This window comes from Prunus dulcis, chromosome 6, assembly GCF_902201215.1.
Source record: "Prunus dulcis chromosome 6, ALMONDv2, whole genome shotgun sequence".
NCBI classification, from domain to species: Eukaryota; Viridiplantae; Streptophyta; class Magnoliopsida; order Rosales; family Rosaceae; genus Prunus; species Prunus dulcis.
This window is the reverse complement of record NC_047655.1, coordinates 17,662,086-17,675,352: the sequence shown is the minus strand read 5'-3', so window position 1 is coordinate 17,675,352 and position 13,267 is coordinate 17,662,086. Positions and strand designations below refer to the sequence as shown.

At 38.0% G+C, this 13,267-nt stretch overlaps 2 protein-coding genes across 11 annotated transcripts; both read left to right on the top strand.

Annotated features, from left to right (window-relative positions):
• The first annotated feature begins 4,349 nt into the window (after positions 1–4,349).
• LOC117632135 (probable glucan 1,3-beta-glucosidase A) lies at positions 4,350–7,484 on the top strand. Its single transcript, XM_034365548.1, has 8 exons — positions 4,350–4,542; positions 4,721–4,846; positions 4,973–5,170; positions 5,295–5,456; positions 5,551–5,720; positions 5,844–5,993; positions 6,255–6,607; positions 7,067–7,484. The coding sequence occupies exons 1-8, from the start codon at positions 4,378–4,380 to the stop codon at positions 7,249–7,251; spliced, it is 1,509 nt and encodes a 502-aa protein (XP_034221439.1). The 5' UTR covers positions 4,350–4,377; the 3' UTR covers positions 7,252–7,484.
• Positions 7,485–8,309: 825 nt separating this feature from the next.
• On the top strand, positions 8,310–12,850 carry LOC117631478 (WD repeat-containing protein VIP3). Of its 10 annotated transcripts, none has more exons than XM_034364654.1 (5): positions 8,310–8,438; positions 8,674–8,751; positions 10,317–10,354; positions 10,769–11,190; positions 11,735–12,850. In XM_034364654.1, the coding sequence occupies exons 4-5, from the start codon at positions 10,852–10,854 to the stop codon at positions 12,347–12,349; spliced, it is 954 nt and encodes a 317-aa protein (XP_034220545.1). In that variant the 5' UTR covers positions 8,310–8,438; positions 8,674–8,751; positions 10,317–10,354; positions 10,769–10,851; the 3' UTR covers positions 12,350–12,850. The 10 variants fall into 10 exon arrangements, with proteins under 10 accessions (XP_034220545.1, XP_034220546.1, XP_034220541.1 ...); XM_034364655.1 differs by having other exon boundaries at positions 10,317–10,424; XM_034364650.1 differs by having other exon boundaries at positions 10,179–10,354.
• The last annotated feature ends 417 nt before the right edge of the window (positions 12,851–13,267 follow it).

Genomic DNA, 13,267 nt, shown 5'->3' with positions numbered 1-13,267 from the left:
CTTGACTTGGACATGAGCGAACCACGAGTTTGGCATGCGACGCGGTCGATGCAGTTGACGTGTCTTATGCAACGCTTGATGTATGGGCGTCAAGGGTTCGTTGCATGATGCAGGGTTATTGTATTGTCACAAGGTAGTGTGACTCGTTGTCTAGTTATGGCATACGGTGCCCATGGGAGACGACACTTGATGATGAACCTCTCGTGGAGTTGTAGAGTCATGAATATCCTGAAGATGGGAGAAGGCTGATTAGGATCCCAAGGGATCTTAAGCTACACAGATTATACTTTGAACAAACAAAATATGTGTTTTGCTTCCGCCGCGCCGTGCCGCTCGCTGATTCCGTGACACTTTGCATGCCTCCAAGTCCAAACACGGTTTGCAAAGCTATATATGTTCAAAAGAGTGTGGGGGTTGTGCTACAGTACTATATTTTACTTTAAGAGTGAAATCCCAATGCGTTGACCACAGAAAACAATAGAAGACCTGCCCACAAAAAAAAAAACAAGCTAGGGTGGATGTCAACGCAATCTTCTCAAGTCAACATTTAGCCGTTATTCCTCTCCTCAATTCAAGGATTTCACCTTCCAGTTTTTGTATTTATACTATTACTAATTTGGTTTCCTTGTATATCTGATTTGTTCCTATGTAAGTCCCTTCTAGGGTTTTCTACTCTTGTATAAATTCATCTCTTGTATTACTTTTACAATTAATCAAATATACAAAGTTTATTGTGGAAAATAACTTTTGAACCACTCTCTCTCTCTCTCTCTCTCTCTCTCTCATCAAAAGTTGGAGTTGGGCATTAGATGATCGACATGCATTTGAAAAGGCTGAGCATATGATGCGAATTTGAAATAAATTTCTTGACCCTTTTATTATGTCACATTGTGAATCATATGATGTGAGTTATAGTTTTCCATATATAATATAATAATATGATATGTAATATGAACATGTTTATTTGATAGAGATTGTTGGGCTGATTCAAAATGCAATTATCGGTTTAAATTTGTTTTGACTAAGAAAAAGTCAAAACGGTTTAAAATTCAAATCAGACCAAGATCTACCTTTCGCACTCAAGTTTGAATCCATTATCTCACTATTTTTTGGTAAGAAATGAAAGAAAATACTCACTATAGGCACTTGAAAATCATCTTTAACCATCATGATCCATCACATATCTCAATTATTTCACACAAAAATCACATATTTTCTTTCGCAAGTCAAGTCAGTACCCTACTTGCAAAGTTCATGGATGACATGTAAGCCGGCATCTTTGCCTAGCTTCTACTAATTAATTTCTTAAATGTATTCTTTCATCATGCTTCAACACATGATCGATCATATGAACATTCTTCACTTCTCTATATCTATAGCTAACAAATTAAATTTAGGCAGGCATCTCAACAAACACACACAGATAAAGACATTTGAATATCCAGAAGAGTGGAGCCTATGATTTATTGAATATCAGAATGAGCAGTAACTACATGTTGCATTTAGGTCCGTAGGCTCCTCTCCAAATGGTAATCTTAGAATGTGCTGTCAACATTTCACAGATTGCAGACGAGAGAGAGAGCTGACCCACCCACTGATTGCTTTTGCTCTTCTTTCTCGATAACTGCGTGAATCAGTAAAAGAACCGCTTTTTACCTCAACCAGTTACCGCGTCTTGTCGATATAATAGGCTAGTAGATTCTTCTATCGCACATGAGTTGCAGAGTTTAACAGAGGTAACGTATGTTGGTTAATTATACAGTGTTTTCTTATGTGAGTGGATATAGCGCGCGCAAAGGAAGCCATAGCTTCAGTTCAAATTGTCACGGACAGGAGCGACTGTATAAAAGAAGTCAAGCAAGCAGCCAAGGGAAAGACCAAAAAAACAAGAAGAACGGAAAAGTCAACGCGTTCAGGCCAAAAAGAATAGACAGAAAGATTGGTGATGATATCTCTAAATCCATTTGGGAATAATTTGTTTTTCTAAAATTTGGTTGGGAAAAAGTCACATTCGGTCTCAAAATTCAATTTTGGGTCCGGTGCGTGGGATGGGATGATCATTTAACAGAAAATTAGTTGAATTTAGAACATCCTAGTGTAGTGGTTTGGAGTATTTACTCTTCAGGTAAGGTTCTGGGTTCGAGTCTTAGCATCAGTGTTGTGTGTGTGAGTTTAATATGCTATCGGCCCTTTCAATAGAAAAAGACTTCAACAAAAAAAAAAAAAAAAAAAAGCATAACGGTTGTTTCGAACAAAAGAAAAAGGAAAGAATCTACCATATTCTTCCCTAAGTTATCTTTTGGGAAAAATCTAGACAATATTCAAACATTCAATGAAGAAAAAAAAAAAGAGAGAGAATAACATTAATTCAACAATTTCAAAACAACGTGTTCTTTGGTTTGCCAAGAACCAACGCCACCAGCGTACTATACGACTTAAATAGGGATATACATTAGCCACCCATATATAGTTAGACTTAGAGGGAGGGGTGCCAATTTTTGATACTACCCGTTACACGACTTGAAACCAGCATGGGAAATTAGCGGGTCAACCCGATATTAGTGACGGATCCATAATTTTTTCAGGAGAGAGGCAATTTTAAAAGGCTACCTGAATTATTTGAAGGAGGATTTGAACTACTAGAATTATTCAAATGAAGATTTAGATACTTTCTCTTAAATTACCGTTTCATTGTTTAGTTCCTCTGTTGGGCGTTAGACCCGTTTCTTCACCAAAAACAGTACCGTTCCATAATTGTATAATTGAAATAAATAAGGGTCTTAGGTCTTCCATAATTAGTCTACTAAAATTCAAATTAAATCATCATTTAATTTTACGAAAATCAATATCACTTAATCTAATCGAAATGCATATCAAAGTATCAATTCAATAAACAAATCAAAATGCATACCTCAAGTTGTACGTTGCGCAGTCTCTTCGAGTTTGTTATTGATTAAACAAATATATAGAGAGCCAAATCAGCAAAAAAAGAACTATAAAATATATTATAAAAAAGAAAAGAACAGAAAAACTGAAGATTAAAAATAAAAATAAAAAACCCTAGAAGAAAACAGAACCATTAAAAAAGAAAAAAAAATTTAAAAAAAAGAAAATTTTAATTTAAAAAAAAAAAAGCAAAGTGGCGTGAGTTCACCTTATGGGTCTACATAAAGCAAAGAGAAATCTTCTAGTTTCAAAATTCAACTCAAGGATTAAATCCTCTATGCGGCTGAACTTGAAATGCTATTGTACGAAATTTGCTTTTGATTGCAGGTTTTTGTGGCGTGGCGTGGCGTGGAGTAAAGACTAAGGCTTCTTTTTTGTTTTTGTTTTTCAGGCTTGGTTCAAAGCGACGTCGTTTTAGCTAGGATTTTTTTTATTATTTAAAAAAATTAAGCTCTAATACTTAGTAGCTTCTCCTTTCTTCTCTCCTCAATCACTTCGACTATCTTTGACTCTTCCTCTCCTCTCTCTGGTTGCTCGATTTCTTGTGTGTTTGATTTTATTTTTCACCTAATCTTCTATCTCTCATTTTTATCATTAAGTCTAACTCTTGTAATATAATGTTGGGTTATGTATTAATCTGTTGGGTTGGGTTATGTTTGAATAATGTTGTTTTTGTTGTGTTAAGTCTAATTGTATTCAGGATTTTCATCACACATTATATACACGTATATTTCATCATATGCATATCTTATGCTTAGTATATTTTGAATTTTATTTAGTCAATGCATTCATTGATAATGTGCTTAATATCTATGAACGTTTCACTTCAAAATTCCGTGTTTTTGAAGCAAATATCTGTCTTTTTTGTCGATTTTATTCAATACCTAAAACGACATCAATATATCCGTAAATTGAAGGCCCGATAATATCTGTATCACCAATATTTTCATCCTTGATTATTACTTTTTTTATTTTTTTATTTTTTCATTAAGAGGAGTGCAGTGTGACTATTTTGAAGTGCCAACAATTGCTTCTTATAATTACATACCTACATAGTCGGGTCTAGCCTAGGGCATTGACTTGTAGACCAACAACAACAACCCCCCTACACCACACACACCCCCCCCCCCCCCCCCCCCCCCCCCAACAACATAGTTGGGTCTAGCCTAGGGCATTGACTTGGTCGGCAGGCCACTAATGCCATGTATAGTTCCTCCTTAACGTGTTGAACTTGGAGCAATGCTAATTTATCAGTGAAGACAATGAAGTGTAAATTCATATAATCATTCAACGTAAGGAATGGTTCATTGTGAAAGTTTGACTTTTGTCAAATTGTTGTTTCTATATAATATGTAATGTACCCGAGGCCCTTTTCATTCATTTCACATTGAGAGACTGAAAAATTGAAAGCTGGCATATTTTTACTTTAACATGTACCATCTTCTGGCTTTGTACCTGATCTCATGTGTTGTTCCTCTTTCCTTAGCACAAGACTTCAATTTGCCATTCAAAGCTGTGAATCTTGGGAATTGGCTTGTTACAGAGGGTTGGATGAAACCTTCTCTCTATGATGGCATTCCCAACAATGACCTTTTGGTATAGTTTCATTTTGCTTAGAGCTACTGCATTCATCACAAATAAGCATTTTTTTTTGTTTTTTGGGTGTGATTTTGTTTTACAGTTTTGCTTTTCTCTACTAAAACCACAAATAATAGGAACTATTCCCTACCGAAAAAATGTAGTTCAAAGTTTTTTATTTTGAAATCATTTGCAGGATGGAACACAAGTTCAATTCAAGTCCACAAAGCTGCAGAAGTATATTGCAGCAGAAAATGGGGGTGGCAGTGGTTCCGTTGTTGTTGTCAACCGCGATTCGGCCTCTGGTTGGGAAACTTTCAGGGTATGCTCTTCAAGCCAACATTAATGCAGCACTACCAAAAGCCAGATAAAAATTGAACATCATTATTTACCAAAAACTAAATAAGTAAATTTAACTCCATAGGTTTTTTTTTCTTGTGTAATGCAGTTGTGGAGAATTGATGAATCATCTTTCAATTTGAGAGTGTTCAACAAGCAGTTTGTGGGATTGCCAAACCAAGACCAGGGAACCGGGCTAATTGCAGTTTCAGATTCACCTGGAAACACCGAAACATTTCGGATTGTAAGGAATGATGGTGATCAAAATAGAGTTCGCATTCAAGCATCCAATGGTTTATTTCTGCAGGTGATTGTTTCTTCTGGTAGCATTGAGCATCAAAGTTCAATTTATTTGTCACATATATACATATGAAAGGGAAAAGTGACCAAGAAGTCCCTCTCATGAAAATCATACTTTTCGTTGTAATTAGGCAACATCAGAGACACAATTGACTGCAGATTATGGAGGCTCAGGTTGGGAAGATGATAATCCATCTGTCTTCATAATGACAATATTAAGTGACAAGACCTTAAGAGGTGAATACCAAATCACAAATGGTTATGGTCCAGATAAGGCTCCTCAAGTCCTGCAGGTAAGATTCATATGATTTTCAACAAGAAAAAACAAAACAATATTGGTTTCATGGAGTAAATCAGAAGTAATCAAATTGAATTTATGTTTAACAGGATCACTGGAACAGTTACATCACCGAAGACGATTTCAGGTTCTTACGATCGAACGGCTTGAATGCGGTGAGGATCCCAGTTGGATGGTGGATTGCAAAAGATCCAACACCACCTAAGCCTTTTGTTGGAGGCTCCTTGCAAGCCCTGGACAATGCTTTCACATGGGCACAGTAAGAGTAGTTGCAAGTTGCAACTTGTTATAAAGTTATATTACACATAAAACAGAGAGAGAAAAATTACTTCAAATTGGTATTATTGCTGTTTCACTCTCTCTGAACACAACATGTATGCAGAAACAATGGGCTGAAGGTAATTGTAGATCTTCATGCAGTTGAAGGGTCCCAAAACGCCAATGACCACAGTGCAACAAGAGATGGCTCCCAGGAATGGGGAGATTCCAACATACAAGACACTGTGGCAGTCATAGATTTCTTAGCATCAAGGTTTAATACTTAACGAACATTCAATTCTTTACTAAACAAATATAAGATTAACCTCACTCGCTTATGTTTATGGAATTTATTTATTTTACTAACCACTCATAGGGGGCGGGGTGCCGGCTTAGGGTGCGCTTAGTCTTCATCACATAACAATCAATTTAATTCCCTGCTTTATTACAAGCCCACACTACAAGACCTGGCTTATAGAATTACGTAGAACTGATACCAACTTAACAACTAATCTGACACTTTTTTTCTGAGCAGATATGCTAATCATCCAGCTCTTGCAGCAGTTGAGTTAATGAATGAGCCTATGGCACCTGGTGTCAATCTAGACAGCCTAAAAAATTATTACAAAGCTGGTTATGAAGCTGTACGGAAGCACACTTCAAGCGCTTATGTGATCTTATCAAACAGATTGGGACCTGCAGATGCAAAGGAGCTTCTCTCATTTGCCGGAGGCCTCGATCGCGTAGCCATAGACGTGCATTTCTATAGCCTATACTCGGACATGTTCAACAGCTTCAGTGTGCAACAAAATGTGGATTTCATCTACAACCAACGAGCTTCTGATCTCGATGCTGTGACCACTTCCAATGGACCCCTCACTTTTGTTGGTAAGTCAATACTCACTATTAAATTAAGAACTAGTAAATAATGAATTCATCTTGGGCATCACTGGCATTATTTTTATTTCATTGTTAAATGAATGCTAGCTACCTTCCCCCTCTTACCTTCTTACAAAAAATACGTTGCAAATTCATTAAATATTTGTTGGTAAGTCACCACTCACTATTAATCCTTACACCGTTATGGGAAATAAAAATACCTATTTTAGATTTGTAGTCTATAGACAAAGATTTCAAATGACAGATAAAAGGTACGATGCATAAAAAATTAAGAAAGGGATAAGATCTCCTTGTATAATGCCTCTAATGACATGTAAGCCTCTTCATGAACATTTTCTCACTAACATTAATCTTAAGAAATTTGTACTCATTGTGATTTTCATATCATTCAAATTAAAACATGTTATATCAGTGCATGGTAGGTTTTGATGAGAATATATTGTACAGGAGAATGGGTTGCAGAATGGGCGATAAATGGAGCGTCAATACAAGACTACCAGAGATTTGCAAAAGCCCAAATAGATGTTTATGGGCGTGCCACTTTTGGATGGGCATATTGGGCTTACAAGTGTCAATACGATCACTGGGGTCTTAGGTGGATGATCGAGAATAACTACATAAAACTCAATTAGATTAGTCATATTCGAATTGTAACATAAACAAGGGAGTTGTTATTGGCACTCTAAAGGGATGAGCGCGAGATGACTTTTTAGAATCCCAATAACAGTTTCCTATAAAAATAAACAAACACATAAGCTTGTAACTATGCTTGATGTGCTCTTAAGTGCTAAAGGTCAAGCATCTTGTACTAGAACTCCAAATAAATGCCCTTTTTGGCTAAAAACCTACTTCCCTTTAAAGTTAAGCAGTTTAAGGTGTTTGGTAAAATTAAAATATCTGAATTATTTTAAAAATAGTGGCCTTTTGACAACAGTTTTTAAAAGCAGGCTCTTGGACACCACCTCCACTTTCCCATCCAACTTCACCGCTTGCACCACCACATTCACTACCTCCACAACCACTGCCACCACCACCACCACCAACCACCACCTCCTCCAAAACCTCCACATCCACCACCACCTCCACAACCAACACCACCACCACCACCACCACCACCACCATCCCCACTACCACCACTACCACAACAACCAACTCCACCTTCATCACCACCACCATCTTCACTCCATCACTACCAACTCCACCTTCATCACCACCACCACCTTCACTCCATCACTACCACTACCACCCACATGATTAGTACATAACACTTTTAACATCCTATCTATTTTAGTCATTATTTGCAGTTACAATAATTTTATATTAAAATTTACCAAACGGTTTTGACACTGCTTTTTGTACTAACAACACTTTAAAAATATTATTTATCAAACATGGAGCTGCTTTACTTTACAGCTAATTATTTTCAAAGCACAGTAGAATCAACTTTTTTTTAAAGTGACAGCAATCCCAAACTGGGCCTTAGTAAACAACTTCAATAAGAATTCGAAATCTAATTCTTCTCAATTCAACTCATCCTCAATTCAATTCAATTAGTAAACATGACGTTAATGAGGGTTTGGATCCTAACCAGAAATATTAAGAATGGCTATTATTATTGTAAAACCCAAAAAAAAAAAAGGAAAAAAAAAAGAATAAAAGAAAAATATAAACGTGCAGAACCACCGTGCTCTGCAAAGCAAAGGAGATCTGGAGAAGCCGCTAGGCCCCCTATTCATAGACCTTCACTACAAACCAACCCACAAAATGGCTACACAAAAGAAATAGAGGAATTCGTGAAACCCACTTACTCAGTGTGCAGGTAAGGGCTCGCCTTTTTGTTTTGGTATCTTATTTCTAATTTCTAAGCCCCATTTCTGGTAATTTCGTTTGTTTGTTTTCTAGAGTCTGAGAATATGTTTTTCAATACTCTATACCGTTTTGAGCTATGCCAGCCTCTGTTTTTTGCGTCAGTTGCTAAGTGCTCACTTGCTGTTTGATGCAATGTGAGAATGCGGTTTTGGGTCACTAATGTTTGTGTGTATATAAATGCGTAGGTGTGGTGCCTGAGCGAGTTCAACCATTGGAGAGGAAAATTCATTACAGTTTTGCTTCTCAGTTCCTGCAATTCATAGGTAAGTTCCTCTTCCAGTTTTTCTGTCTGTAATTCTCTCTCATGATTGCTTTGATTGAATATCTATTTTTATCTTCTGGGTTTTGATGGGGTTTTAATAAAGTTTGGTGCTTTTGCCAAACCTTTTGTTAATCCTTTTAATTTATCTGATATGACTGTGCCCTGTTGTATGCGTATTTAGATTTCTTATTTGACGATGTATGAGCTGAAATGGGATGTGCCGCCATATGGTACATTCATGCCGCAACTAAGTTGTGGGGTGATTTGAATTTGTAGAAGGTTTTGCAACACGCATAGATTTTTACGTACAGACCGTGAAGAATGAAAATTTTTTGAACGCCCAAGAGGTAAGGTGTTGTTGGCCCAAGTACTTATTTCATCATAGTACCATGTAACTTTTGTGTTGTATAGCCACTCTATTGCACCGATACGCTAGTTTTTTGGGGTATGCGCATATCGGATATGGCATCGATACAGACCCGATACGTATGTGATAGGCCACTTGGTGTATTGTAGACTTTTATGACCTGTTGACTTTGCGATACGGCTCTGATATGTCGTCGATACAGTCACGATACGGCTCCGATAGGTCGTCGATACGGCTCCGATAGGTCGTCGATACGGCACCGATACGTCAGGGGTAAAAACGAAAATATTTGGAAAATTTGGGGGTGATTTTGAAGGTTATTAAATATTTGGGGTTAAAATGTAAAGTAAAAACTTAGAATTTCAAAGACTGCCTATGTCGAGAGGCTAGGTCTTTTGGTCATTCAGACGCCAAACAAAACAGAAGAAGGAAGAAGGAAGAAGGAAAGAATAACTCACCAGCGCCGTCGCACCATCGCCGTCGCCACTCAGATTCATTTGGCTGGGGTTTCTTACGCAGCTCAAGGTTTCCTTCTTCTTTCTTTTAATAAGCTGCTGTGGTTATATGGGTTGGGTATATAATTTAATAAGTTGTTGTGTGGTTGGAATTGTTGTTGATTTGGGTTCTTCTTTCTTTTAATAAGCTGCTGTTGTTATATGGGTGGGTACATTATAATTTAATAAGTTGTTGTGTGGTTGGAATTGTTGTTGATTTGGGTATATAATTTAATTAGTTTGTGAAGTTAGAATTTTTGTTAATTAGATAATAGCTGCCTAGGAATTTTTGTTTTGAAGCTAATGATTGCTTAGTATGCTATAATTTGTTATGAATGGATTTGGATGCTCTGAGAAAGGTGGTTTCTGAATTATTTTAACCACAATAAGGGAGGGCTTGTTTAGCCACAAGAAATTGCAAACCATAGTGCAAGCTTCCAACTTTTGCACTTGTTGTTTTCTATTTGATCTGTAAGCAAGTAAAGATGAATGGTTTCGCACAGATCATGAACAAAACAATTCTCGGATAAATTGGTTCTCAAGTAAAATTCTAATTTTGTGAAACAGGTACTTTGGGGTGTGGCAAGTCCGGACTTTTTACTCCCCATTTTCACTTATTCAGAACTAAAACCAGCTAAATTAACATGATGCGTCTAATAGTTTAGCTACTTCCCAACTCTGAGACAATATTTGTTGGTATTGCAGATGCTTCGGCAGAGGGTTTGAGGAATGACCTTGAGCTAGTGAGATCTTCCTCTGGAAAGCATATTAAACATTTGAGACCATCAGCTTGATATTATTCAATATTTAAATGTAGAATCTTGTTTGGACCTTTTTTTTATAGCCAATCTTGTTTGGACTTTGCAACTTATAACTTATTAGTGCTTGAATGTTTATCTGTGACAAATATGAATCTTCCTGTCATGGACTATGGAATGCTCTTGTATATCAAATTGTGTTTTTCATCATTCATGCACTGTTTCTGTCCAAGACGGTTTATTATATGGATAACTTCTTACATTGTACTCAATAGAGTGCCTCTAGCTATTTCCATCAGCATGCTAGAATGTCGCTGGCTTTCCAGTGTACTTCTCAGCATGCTAGATTTGATGATTGTGTTATCAGACTCCCTGATTAATCATTGGGCTTGCATGCAGTTACAACTAAATAAAAATCTGATCTGAAAATTGGGGACTGAAGAATTAAGCACACTAGGGTTGTTTCAGCAAACCAATTATCAATGAAGCTCGCAGGGTTGAAATCAATCGAGGACGCGCACGAGGAGTCAGTATGGGCGGTGACATGGGTCCCGTCAACCGAGACCCGACCTGCTTTGTTGTTAACCGGATCACTGGACGAGACTGTGAGGCTGTGGCAGCCAGACGAGCTAGTCAACCGGGGCAAAATGACCGGCCACTGCCTCGGTGTCGCTTCTGTGGCAGCTCACCCCTCTGGCCATATTGCCGCCTCGGCTTCACTCGACAGCTTTGTTAGGGTTTTCGATGTCGACTCCAACAACACCATCGCTAGTCTCGAAGCCCCGCCCTCTGAAGTCTGGCAATTACGCTTCAATCCTCAGGTACCTTTGCAATTTTCAAATTTTTCTTAGATATTTATTTTGGGGTCCTTTTTGAGCTTGTTAATTAATTTACTGTTTTGTTGCAAGTTTAATATGTGGTGTTGCTTTACTTGTTTATATATCTATGCATACAAGTTTGTTTGATATCTTTTTGGCTTGAGTAATTTTTCTAAAACTAGCCATGGGATTTGAATTACAGATCTGGTTGAGATGTTACTTTCTGAAAGTTGTATTTTCCTTGTTGCCTTACTAGTAATATCAGACATGCCAAAAGTTGGTATTATGTTAGTTCTTAATTGTTAAAGTGATGTTTCAAGTGGACCAAATTTGAATAAATGGAATGCTTCAAGTGAACATTGATACTCAGTATCTAAAATTCAAGACGGTGTCTGTTGAATCTCTCTTATTTTGTATCTGATACTTTGGTCCCTTCGGGGACATCTGATCTCTGACTGATATGTGTTTCAAACTAGAACCATTTGAAGTTTTGAAGCCACCCCTTTGGTTATATTCAAGTTGATGCTGACTTTTGGCACTTGATCAGGGTACCATGCTAGCTGTGGCGGGTGGGGGAAGTGCATCAGTCAAAATTTGGGACACCACCACATGGAATCTGTTTGCCACATTGTCAATTCCTCGCCCAGAAGGAACCAAGCCCACGGATAAAAGCAGCAGCAAGAAGTTTGTGCTATCAGTTGCCTGGAGTCCTGATGGTAGACGCATAGCTTGTGGCTCGATGGATGGAACTGTTTCTGTTTTTGACGCGGATCGTGGCAAGTTCCTGCACCATCTGGAAGGCCACTTCATGCCCGTGAGGTCTCTTGTGTTTTCTCCAGTTGAGCCACGGTTACTTTTCACGGGCTCAGATGACACCCATGTGCACATGTATGATGCTGAGGGGAAAACATTGGTTGGGGCCATGTCAGGACATGCGAGCTGGGTTCTGAGTGTGGATGTGAGCACAGATGGGGCGGCTCTTGCAACGGGCTCAAGTGATAGAACTGTGAGGCTGTGGGATATCAACATGAGGGGAGCTGTGCAGACAATGAGCAACCACACTGACCAAGTTTGGGGAGTGGCCTTTCGACCAGGAGGAATGCCTGGTAGACTTGCTAGTGTGTCAGATGACAAGAGCATATCGTTATATGACTACTCTTGAAGTGGGTGGCTCGACCACACTGACCAAGTTTGGGGAGTGGCCTTTCGACCAGGAGGAATGCTTGGTAGACTTGCTAGTGTGTCAGATGACGAGCATATCGTTAACTCTTGAAGTGGGTGGCTCGGGGAGAAACGAGAACATGGATAATTTATGTTCGTTGAATGTAACTCACTGCCTTTGGTGTTCTGTGCCTGATTGTTCCTATGAAATTGGTTTGTTTGAGACCTTATTCTGATACCTAAACAAGTGTTGTCTAGGAAATGCACACCTTTTTGTCGGATCATTTACCAATGAATTGGGGAACCCTTTACAACCAAAAAAAAAAAAAAGAAAAGCACACCAAAGAATTTGGGAACTCTTAGAAATGACTTGGCTAAAAATGTGTATTCTAGGCTCCCAACTTTGACCAGTATTTGGCATGTGTAGTGGTCAATTTTCCAGTTGAGCCATTCAATGATCCTTTCTTTTGAAATTGAATATAATTGTATGATGTTTCTTTTAGATCGGTTGTGGATCGGGGTTGCTTCTTTGGTCTTTGCTCGATAAATCAAAATAAACCAAACAGATTTCACTCCCCTCATGTTTTTTCTTTTCTTTTTTCGCCTTTACGTTTGATGTTGGAGCAAAATTTCAGTGAAGATAGCCTTTACGTCTGTTTAACAGCAAAATCACGGATGTTTTTAACATCGTATCCATCCACAATCCAACATTCCAAACTAGATTGACAGCATTGCCAAAAACTTCGTGACTTCACTTGACACAACCCACTGGAAACTCATTCCATCTATGCAGACGCAGAGTGAATAGTAAGATTCATCCTCAATTCTATATTTCTCCCAGTAGCAAGCAAAATAGCAACCAAGCAATTGAGAAAGAAATAGGAGTCTCTCTGATTATTATAATAGTTCTTATCATATT

Excerpts from the sequence above, each read along its gene's own strand:
- LOC117632135 (XM_034365548.1), top strand. The coding sequence starts at position 4,378 with ATGTACCATCTTCTGGCTTTGTACCTGATCTCATGTGTTGTTCCTCTT. Across the intron at positions 4,543-4,720 it reads TTCCCAACAATGACCTTTTG|GATGGAACACAAGTTCAATT; the intron begins GTATAGTTTCAT and ends AATCATTTGCAG. Across the intron at positions 5,171-5,294 it reads CCAATGGTTTATTTCTGCAG|GCAACATCAGAGACACAATT; the intron begins GTGATTGTTTCT and ends CGTTGTAATTAG.
- LOC117631478 (XM_034364657.1), top strand. The coding sequence starts at position 10,852 with ATGAAGCTCGCAGGGTTGAAATCAATCGAGGACGCGCACGAGGAGTCA. Across the intron at positions 11,191-11,734 it reads AATTACGCTTCAATCCTCAG|GGTACCATGCTAGCTGTGGC; the intron begins GTACCTTTGCAA and ends GCACTTGATCAG.